At 42.6% G+C, this 11,212-nt stretch overlaps 1 protein-coding gene across 1 annotated transcript; it reads left to right on the top strand.

Annotated features, from left to right (window-relative positions):
• The first annotated feature begins 6 nt into the window (after nucleotides 1-6).
• On the top strand, nucleotides 7-1,755 carry LOC311244430 (small ribosomal subunit protein uS12). Its single transcript, XM_084333928.1, has 4 exons — nucleotides 7-60; nucleotides 578-737; nucleotides 995-1,115; nucleotides 1,491-1,755. The coding sequence occupies exons 1-4, from the start codon at nucleotides 57-59 to the stop codon at nucleotides 1,635-1,637; spliced, it is 432 nt and encodes a 143-aa protein (XP_084190054.1). The 5' UTR covers nucleotides 7-56; the 3' UTR covers nucleotides 1,638-1,755.
• The last annotated feature ends 9,457 nt before the right edge of the window (nucleotides 1,756-11,212 follow it).

The following is an 11,212-nucleotide window of genomic DNA, read 5'->3' as shown; positions in this document are numbered from 1 at the left end:
TGGCTAAAACTACAAATACGTAGCAGCCACGCTCTGAGAATCCGGAAGCAGCAGCAATGGGTGAGGGTTGCGTGTTGAATTAATAAAATCGTTCTTATTTAAGTATTAACTGCATGATTATAGCTTGGATTGTTTATTAGTAGCTAATATGTTCGATATATATCACTAAACTGTGTTATACAGGTTCGTTACCTACGTTAACTATCTGGCCACATGAACAATGCCACGAACCACATGTAGCATTACGCGTCAAAGAATTGCGACCACAGACGTCCCATAATTTAACTCTGTTTCTAGCATGTGCAAGCCTAGTCATTTATTTCCCAAAACAATTTCCTTGTATGTGCAAGCTTACTTGGTAATAACTACTTTTAAATTCTGATTCTAACATTACTGCTTGGCAACATGATTCTAGGAGTCGGAAGGGGGGGGGGTACAGTTGGCCTGTTTGGCATTTTTTTTGGTCAACTCTGGATCTTTGGAGATCGCTTATTTTAAACAAACAAACTTACGTCCACCAGATGTGTTTGTTACATTCTGCATCATGTTCTCATCCCTTTCATTGCTCTGCCCGCAGGCAAGTGTCGTGGCCTGCGTACCGCCAGGAAACTGCGAAACCATCGCAGAGAGCAGAGATGGCACGATAAGCAGTATAAAAAGGCCAACTTGGGCACTGCCCTCAAGGCCAACCCGTTTGGAGGGGCTTCACATGCCAAAGGCATTGTGCTTGAGAAAGTGTAAGCTCCTTTTACATATGTTGTCTAATCTCTACAGTAATATATAACTTGTGTGGACATGCATGATTAAAAGTAGGTTGACATTAAAATTAGGCTGACGAGCAGTACAGTGCACCCCCATTCTTATTATGACTAGGCCTACCTGCTTGCATCACATGACATTCCAATGTATCTATTTTCTTGTGATATGTGATAGGAGGCCTACCTGCTGTTAGACTACCAACATTCTAATGTATCTCTATTCCCCTTTTCTTCAGAGGTGTTGAAGCTAAACAGCCCAACTCTGCTATCAGAAAGTGTGTGAGGGTACAGCTCATTAAAAATGGCAAGAAGATTACAGCCTTTGTTCCCAACGATGGTTGTTTAAACTACATCGAAGTGAGTAATTGGGATTTACATGTTTCAGAATTCTACATATAGTTGTTTACAGTTAAGTATTCTTAGCTATTTCAAATAGTTGATTGTTTATTGCAGCTTGTGTGTGTACTAGTCCAAGTCTCTATTCGTTTGTCTTGATTACTTGTAATGTTATGTAAATATTATGTCTGTGTATACTACTTTGTCCTGTTTATTTGTAATGTTATGATGTAATTATTATGCACGGTCACGGTCAATGTGTATATATTTTTTGCACCCCAGGACTAAGGGTTACTGCAATGCCATAGCTAATTGGGGATCCTACTAAACTACATTCACTCATCTCGTGACCTGTTTTTCAATGTGTTCTTATTTGTTTTCCCCTCCTTTCTTTAGGAGAACGATGAGGTGTTGGTGGCAGGATTTGGCCGTAAGGGTCATGCTGTTGGTGATATTCCAGGTGTCCGTTTCAAGGTGGTCAAGGTGGCTAATGTGTCACTCCTGGCTCTTTACAAGGGCAAAAAAGAGAGACCCCGGTCATAGAATGTATTCGATGGAAAATAAGTCATTTGTTTCAGCATTGTCTTTTTGTCATTGATATGCTGAATGTAGTATTCTGTGATCAGTATTCAAAATAATAATAAACTGCAAATGCTGTCAATTGTTTGTATTTATTTGAAAGTACCATCTCGCGTGCCTCCATCTTAGTGACCGCCCTCTAGTTCTGGGACATTGGTAACTGTAACCCACAGGTGTCAGCAACGGTTGGTAACCCACAGGTCTCAGCGATTGTACAACGGTTAATTTATACTGTAGAAAAATACCAAAAGTACAATCTAACGTTAGATTGGAGGTTCTCCCAGAGCACCCCAGGGTTGAAGCGGTAAGTGAACTTCACGATTTGTTTATTTAAACGGTAACAAAATGGTTCAACAGTCAGTTTATTTAACATTACAGTTATGTTAATGTTCTATCGAGCATCAAATAACGCTACAAATTGTTTATCTCTGAACGAAGCGGTAAGTTAATTTAACTTATGTTTAACTTTTAAAACGATTAATACTTGTGTTGACTAACGCTAACGCAGCTGACTCATTTTCAGTTGCTAGTTAAACTAACGGTGATATATTTAATGTTAACAATGGGGGACCCTGATGGAAACAAGACAAACGTCTTTCTCAGGTCTGCATCCCCTTAACAATTGTATGTATTGAGCCGTACTGTATTGTACCCATTCTGCAATCTGTTAAAGTTTTCATTCATTCAACATACATTTTCTAATTACGTTTTTGGTTTTGATTAACGTACAATCTTGACAGTCACGATAAAGAAGCAAATCTTATCAATTAAAATGTCAATCTTCTACCGATGATGGTAGGCCTTGCAATCAAACCAAACCGATGTGCTAATCAAGACACGTTCACGTGTGATCTAGGAAAAGGAAGATTATATGAAACTGCCTGTAAAAATGTAGTGGAAGAACTAACCCTTTAATTAAACAGCATTGATTGAATGATGCTCAATTAGAAACTGTCCCGGGTAACTGTCCAACCAGTCCACCATTGGATAATCGACGAAACCTTACTTGGTCCCAAGAAGAGGGTCTCGTGTATTATTGGCTTGGACATTTACTGTACATTGGAGGGGGTTGGGTTAGGACATTTACAGGGGCCAGTTTCGAATTGCAGTCTCCCGTAGGTGTGAATGAGAACTTTTATTTAACAGATTACAGAATGGGTACAATACAGTACGGCTCAATACACATAATTGTTAAGGGGATGCAGACCAGAGAAAGACGTCTTGTTTACATCAGGGTCCCCCATTTTCAAGTAGTGACATTTATGACATACACAACATACATGACATTTATGGCATAGGGACATACATGACATACAGGTATTTAGTACTGTTACATTTGTGACACGATATTCAAATATACTGTACTGTTACCCATAGATCCTGACAGAGTATATACATATGATGGGGAGGGGACTGTACATTAGGAGGGGGTGGGAGAGAAATATACATACGGTGGGGAGAGAATATATACATTCGGTGGGGGTGTGGGAGAGAAATATACATACGGCGGGGAGAGAATATGTGCATGCGGTGGGAGGAGACTGTCTATAAGGAGGGGGTGGGGGGGGTTTGGACATTTACGGTGGCCAGTTTCGAATTGCAGCCTCCCGTAGGTGCTCTTTAAGAGCGGTTTTGAATGTGGGTAGGGATTCACATTCCTTTACAGCTTTGGGTAGGGCGTTCCACATTGATGTGGCATAATTGCGAAACGTGTTTAGTCCCTTGTTTGAGCCGAATCTGGGTTTAACATGATTTGTGGAGCTCCCTCTGGTGTTGTGGTCGTGGTATTCACTGACCTTTGGGAAGTATTTTGACTTGTACATGGGTACCTTAGTCGTGTAGTGTATCTTGTAGACCAGGTCCATTGCAAGTTGCTGTACTCTGTCATCTACAGTAAGCCATCCTAGGTTGTCAAAGTGGGCAGGGGTGAGGTGGGTTCTAGGAGTAAGGTCAAGCAGTAGTCTGACCAGTTTGTTTTGTGATGTTTGTAATTTAGTTTTTAGCACCTTTGAGGTGCTTTGGTACCATGAGGTGCAAGCATAGTCGTAGTACCCTTGAATGAGTGCTCCTGCCAGAGTCTTCAGGGTATTCTTGTTTACCAGAGAGGAGATCTGGTCCAATAATCTAGTTCGTTGGTTGACTTTTTTTATTACATTGGATGCCATTTTGTCACAGGAAAGATTTGCCTCTAGGATGGAACCTATATGTAATATCATCTTTCCTTGTGACAATATTGTCACCCACTGTAACTGAGAAGCCGTCGGCCTTGCTGAGTTTGTTATTTCAACCAAAGAGAATGGACTCTGTTTTACCCAGGTGTAATGATAGTTTGTTATCAGCGAGCCAGGTGCAGATTTGGCCTAGTTCCGAGCTGAGTGTTTTTTCAACCTGTAACTTGTTCTTGTCAGAGACCAGCAGGGCTCAGTCGTCGGCGAACAGGTCTGATTGATCTCTCTCTTAAACAGTACTGTATATCTTGTATGTCATAAATGTCTTGATGAAACAGTACTGTATATCTGTGTCATGTATGTCATAAATGTCTTGATGAATTGAAAATGGGGGACCCCGATGTAAACAAGACGAAGTCTTTCTCTGGTCTGCATCCCCTTAACAATTGTTTGTATTGAGCCGTACTGTATTGTACCCATTTTGCAATCTGTTAAAGTTTCAATCAATCAATGCATACAGGGGCGCAGTGGCTCAGGAGGCACAACAGTCGTCCGGTAGTCGGAAGATTCCCAGTTCGATTGCCACTCCTCCCGGGCAGCGTGTCGAAGTGTCCTTGAGCAAGACACTTAACCCCTAATTGTTCCCAATGAGCAGGTTGGCACCTTGCATGGTTGCCTCTGTTGTTGGTGTGTGAATGGGTCAAAAGTGAGGAACAAAATTGTAAAACGCTGTGGATAAAAGCACTATTAAAAAAAGCACCATTTAATACATCTAAATAATGGGTACTGTACATATTGGGAGATTCTACATCCTACAATGTGTTCCTTTTTAACAGAAATGCCTACCTCTTCAGGGGCGTTGAACCCCCTTATGGTAGAAGTTATACAGAGACAGTTTTTGGTCCTACCTCCCATCCCGAGCCTACAGCTGATGACTATCCCAGAGGAGAGGATGGCAGTCAGGAGGAAGCTGCTGAGTCACAGGAGAAGCAAACAGCATGGACAAGTTCACAAGATCATGTAGGCCACGACCATGGCTTTAATAAAACACCCTTTATTAGTTCCTATGATGTTAAACCTATACACTCAAATGTCTTCGACTGATGTGACCCCTCAGCCAATCATAATTATACACAGTTATAAACAGTTAGTTCCAACCAAGTAATTTGATTGGACAAGAAGCATTCAACAAGTGCTGATATTCAGAGAATATTTGTTGAACTATTTGTTGGCGGAGCTAAATAAATGATTAATTAAACAAACAAATGATAATCTGCTGTCACTTATTACAGTGCTAACTAATACATGTTGATTGTAGAGCTGTTTAAAAGCAATACCACACTCGAGGTCTGCTGTTGTATTGAATATCAGCATGGCATGTGATTATATTTCGTGTGAGGCCGCGCCGGATCACAGCTGTGTTGATATCCAGTATAAGGGCACTCCCTCTCCTGTCATATTGCTTAAGTAGGCACCGGTTTTTGGCAGTGGTATGAAACCCTTTCAACCTTTACAGGGTTTCCAGTGCAATGGAAGCTTACAGAAGGAGCAAAAACACATGTGGTTCCCCATTCACCAGAGCCTCTGCTTCCTGACACAGTAAGGACACTTTTTAATGATGGTTCATTATCAACAACAAACGGTTCCAGCCAACAATCATCATTAATATTTTGCATATTTTACATTTACAGATGGTCAGTGAGCATGAGAAGCAAATGGTAAGTGCAGTCTTAGGTCTAGAATAAACTTGAACCCCGTTAATTTCTCAAGAGTGAATAGTAATATTTTTAGTCTATTTCACATCACTGGTCCATTTTGTCTCCATCTGCAGAAGACCTACATGGTGCTAAAGGATTCTGTGGAGAGAGCTCCCATCATCGCGCCCCTTTCAGCAGCAGTGGCAGGACGCCGTGCTGACCCTCGTCCCCCCTCAGCTCAGAGAGGGCCCTGGGAGCCAGGGAGAAGCTGCTGCAAGAGCTCTGCAAGGAAATCAGCGATGACTACCTCAATGTGATGGTCACGCACACAATGGTACACTGACTTCTTACATTTGTCTCATTTGTAGAATGGTACAACACACACACATACACACACACGGCGAACAAGAAATCAGTTACAAATAATTGGATAGGAGGAGTGATGTGTGGGTCTTCAATTATGCAAACAAGAATCGGGTGCTCTTTGGGATATGTTAGATAAATAGGAATTAAGTAGCTTAATTTACAGTTTAGTCATTTGGCTGATGCTTTTATCCAGTTTATTTAGGAAAATACCAGTCCTAACGGAAGTGTTGACGATATCTAGCACAGGGCTTGAAACACTATTAAACACCCGTTGTTGTTGAAGAAGAAGTCTTTATTTGTCATGCAGCAACACACACATGTAAAATGGGCAACACACGGGGTGCCCCAGTGGCGAACCATATAACGCGCTGAGTCGCGGCACGGCCGACCCGGGTTCGATTCCCGAACCCGTCGTTATTTGTCGAATGTCTTCCCCCCACTCTGTCTCCCGTGTCACCTCTCTCTCTCTCTACTGGACTGCCCAGTAGAATAAAGGGATAAACGCTAAAAAATAAATCTTTAAAAATGGGCAACACACAGGAACACACACGCATCGGGTCGTCCTCCCCGTGGACCAATCCAAGTGCTCCTGTCCGTCTTCATCAGGGACGCGACAGCGTTAGCCATCTGTTCTGTGTGTTTTTCCCTTGGGTTTATCTCTTTTTCTGGAGGGGAAACCCTTGCGAGCATGGAGAGAACATGCAAGCTCCACACAGAAAGGCCTGGGGAGATACCCCACCTGGGTACCTGGCAGCCTGGCAACCCCAGGACCTTCTTGCTGTAAGGCGACAGTTTTAACCACTAAACCACCGTCAGATGATGGTGATATGGTGATATGTAGGGCTGTTGTATGTGCAGTATCATCGTTACATTGTTTCTCACTGCCTTGCGTCATCCTCTTCCACAGGTGCTGTTCAGAACAGTGGCCATGATGGTTTCTAACTATGCACTGATAGCAGAGATCTCTCTGTACTCCTATGGCTTCTTCAACGCCAAATCCCTGTCAGTGAAGATTATCATGACCTACAGGCTCTGCTCCGAGCAGCTCTCCTCTCAGTTCCACTATGACTACGGCATGATGGCCGTCAATGCTGTACTGGTAGCAGCGGGGAACCTCAAGCTTAAGTTCCCTGATGAGAACGATTATATATATATATAATATTGTATATTCATATATTTGACATTTTAAGCATTTTATGAACAAACTAAATTCGTTAGATTGGACATTTGATTCATTATATCAAGCTGAGAATGAGTAATTTAACAACAGCCACCGGCTGTTTCTCCCCTCCCCTTTACCTAGATACGAAAAGTAACCTGGTGTAACCCGAGTGCCCCTATTGGTTGATAACGTTAATACGGCAACTACCTGAATACCACTCGGCAGGGCCTACAGTAACTGCTACATCTGTATTTTGTAAATTGATTAATAGCCTTTAAAATGTGAAAATATCAAATACCCAATGAGTTGCAACCTACCCAGGTCTACATGTAGATCCTTCTTATACATTTTTCCATGTAATAATAAAGGCCTCAATTTACAAGATACAGAATGCTTGCCTTTAACCTTTTCAAAGAAATGCCAAGGAGAGTCTTTCCTCCAGATACATGTAATATATCTTGAGGGTTATTCCTGAAACAGATGTTTTCTTCTTGGTATATATCAGGTTCATGTTGGTGGGAGAGCCCTTCGCTGGGAAGACCATGGTGCTGCACGTCCTGGCTGACACTCTGTCCCTGATGCATGAGAAGGGACACAACGAGGAGGAGAGGGTTATCTACCGCACCGTGAACCCCAAGGCCATCACCATGGGACAGCTGTTTGGAGAGTTTGACCCAACCTCTCATGAGGTGGGCCTGCGTCTGTAGCATTTTAACATCGATCGGTACTTCTTGAGCAGTCAGTCAAGTCAGTCGGTTGAAGTCCAGCGACGGGTAGAAAATCACAGTTCGCATGATATCAGTAACCCTGTCACTGAGGGGGAGGAGGAGGAGGAGGAGAGCGCTGTAGGAGGATGTAGATGGTACTGGGGTCAGAGAGAAGAGCTGTAGGAGGATGTAGATGTTAGGAGGATGTAGATCAGGGCTATTCAACTAAATTGTTCAGGGGGCCACATTGTCAGAAACCCAAGGGGCCAGGGGCCGGACTGCCACGGCGCCTCCCCGTGCTATGAATATATGTACACTTGACACAACACGCAACCACATTTTCACAACTTTTATTTAACTACATTGCAAAAGTAGTATACTTTTCAAAAAAAGTGCTTCATTTATGTGCCACATCTGCAACATCTCCTGCAGAAAGTGCTTCATTTATGACTGTGCAACAACTGCAACATCTCCTCTTCAACATTTCAATATAAAAATAAAATAAAAAACAAACAAGTGCATGATGTGCATCTGAACATTCTAACATCAACACTTGAACAAAAAAACACATTTATAGTGCAGCTGAGCTTATGAAAAAGTGCTTCATGTCTGTGCAACAACAGCAAATCACAGCATCTTATTAGCACTTATTGTCCACTCTTAACTCTCAAACATCAGGGGGGTGGGGGGCAGACAGGCCTAGCCTACATACACACATCTAATGAGAGCGATTGCACTTCTTTGACTGGGCAATGGCAGAGAAAGAGGGTTCATAGGAAGTGAGGGCTACCCGCAAACAGTGATGCAAATGCTCATTTGTCAAGGAGGCACGTTGCTTGTTTTAATGGCATTCATGTGAGAGAAACTGGATTCACAGGTGTATGTTGAGCCAAACATTGTTGATTGTTAGCACAGATATTGCCAGCGTTTTTATTTTGGGGAATGTCTTGACATGAATACACTTTATCCAAAATGTTGTGGTGGATTCATTCTCAAGTGCCTGCTTCAGAGCAGATGATGCTTGCATGTCAATTATTTCAAGTTGCAGGAGACCTTCATCAATGTGAAGTGATGCAAGGAACTCTTGTCCTTTTGTGGAAATAGCAGCTACATTGGCAAATGGGTTGCTCACAAAATGCATCAATTCTCTGGACATGTCAAATTCATCAAATCGACTTGCAAAGTTTTCCCTCAATTTATCAATGAAATCTGTCATTAATTGAGTGACTTTTGGCTCAATTGTGCGTGTTAACGTTGACATGGAAAAAAAAAGTAAAAAAAAAATATTAAAAAGAAAAAAAAAAAAAAAAAAAATTTTTTTTTTTTTATTATCATGTAATCTTTGGCGGGCCGGTCAGAATCAGCCCGCGGGCCGCCAGTTGAATAGCCCTGATGTAGATAGTCAGTTTAGAGCCATGATCTTAAACCTCCCTGGTACATCGTGTAACTGTTTTAATTGTTTTTATCTGTGTTTTGCTTGTATTTTATTATATTTATTGATGCCTAATTTTATTGATGTGTAATAGTTTTACTGATCTTTTTTATTTCCTTCATATTCATCTTTGTTTAAATATTTTTTCTTTTGAAATGTAACCCAACATCATTGCAAATAAAGGTGTGAATGGATATTTAGAGTAATGTATGTGTGTGGCTGTAATTGATGTCATGCACATTTGAATGTGTTAATGTATATGTGTGACTGTGTTTCTGTCATCTTAACGTCTCTCTTTCTGTCACTCAGTGGACAGATGGGATCGTGGCCAACACCTTCCGTGAGTTTGCGTCGTCTGAGACACCAGACCGTAAATGGGTAGTTTTTGACGGCCCCGTTGACACATTATGGATTGAGAGCATGAATACTGCAGCTAGACGACAACAAGAAGGTAAAAAAAAAATATATATATATATACAGTATGGTATAATACTGTATAGGCCTGTTTCTAGTAGTTGAGGAGTAAATGATTATTATGCATATGACTATGACCTGTACTCTCCCTGCACAGCTGTGCCTGATGAGCGGCGAGATCATCTCGATGTCCAATCAGATGAGTCTGATTTTTGAAGCCATGGACCTGTCACAGGCCTCAGTAAGTCAGCCATCTCTCCCTGCTGCTGTTTGGAGTGAGAGCGGTGTGTTTGATCCAACACATATGAATTGTGCTTTGATGTGGATATATGCTGTTTTCCCCCCTACCCTGGCCTAGCCCCAACACAAAAAACGAAAGAAAAACAGTGTCTGTGGAGGTAGCCTGCTTTGATGCTGCCAGCTGGAAATTGGAGTTCAAATAGTTTGTTGACGTTTCTCTGCTGTGTAACTCTTCCTGCTGGGAGGACGCCAACTGCCACTGTTTTGAATTTGACTGATTTGCCAACAATTAGTCTTACCGCGCCAGTTTAGAGCAGAGGATGATCAAACTGACGCTTGCTAGATGGACACCTTGCAGTTGACTGTTGGGGTTTATTCCTTCTCTTTTCAGACAGGTAAAAAATTAAACAAATGGTGCAGGTTATCATGACGGAGCATTCATTTTCAGTTGCCGCTAGGTTGGATAGGACGACCCTGCCCCCCACTCTCTTGACTGTAATCAAATCAAATCAAATGTATTTGTAGAGCCCGAGATCACATGGAATTGCCCCCATGGGATATCGGCGTTCGCTACAGACATTCAGCATGTGGCCGGTAAAGACAACGAGATGGACGGACTTCCTCTCCCGGGCGCACATTAGCCCGGCCCCCGTGCACCTGGGCATCGACTATGCTGCCATGGCTGCTGACCAGCTCACCGACTCAGACCTTCAGGCGTTCAGGGCGGCTGTGACAGGACTGCGAGTCAAGGATGTCACGTTTCACGACAGCGGTGCCACGCTCCTCTGTGATGTCTCCACTGGCCAGCCCCGCCCCATGGTTCCAACTGGCGCCACCGGGTATTTTCATTCAAACTTTTATTTATTCTCAAAAAGACAATTGATATATTTCAATGCACAGATTTCTTCAATATAACAATAAATATTAATAACTATTTATTTAGTACTTTTCACACATGGACCGAAGTCCCAGAGTGCCCCACAGCAATTAGTATAAAATGAACAATAGACAATAAAAAATAGTGCAATGTAAACGTACAGACTTAAGAAGAGGCATAAAATAAGTACAATAGTACAATGTCGCTCAAAGGCATGTGAACCCCCCCGGAACAGCCAGTTCCCCAAACACCCCACATCAATCCCTACCACATCCCCATCCAAGACCCCCCCCCCGATAAAGCACGTCATGACCGAAGAAAAACACAAACAGCCCGCACACCACTCACACCGCCGTGCACGGCGACAGAAATGCCACCCCCATTCAGGCCATTCATGCCCTTTCATACCTGGAGGTAAGGGCGTTGGTTAAGCTGGTAGGGGCCAAGTTCATCTGGCCGGGCCTTAGGAAGGACGT

Source organism: Notolepis coatsorum, assembly GCF_963971535.1.
Source record: "Notolepis coatsorum genome assembly, chromosome: 17".
NCBI lineage: Eukaryota > Metazoa > Chordata > Actinopteri > Aulopiformes > Paralepididae > Notolepis > Notolepis coatsorum.
This window is presented reverse-complemented; position numbering and strand designations above follow the sequence as displayed.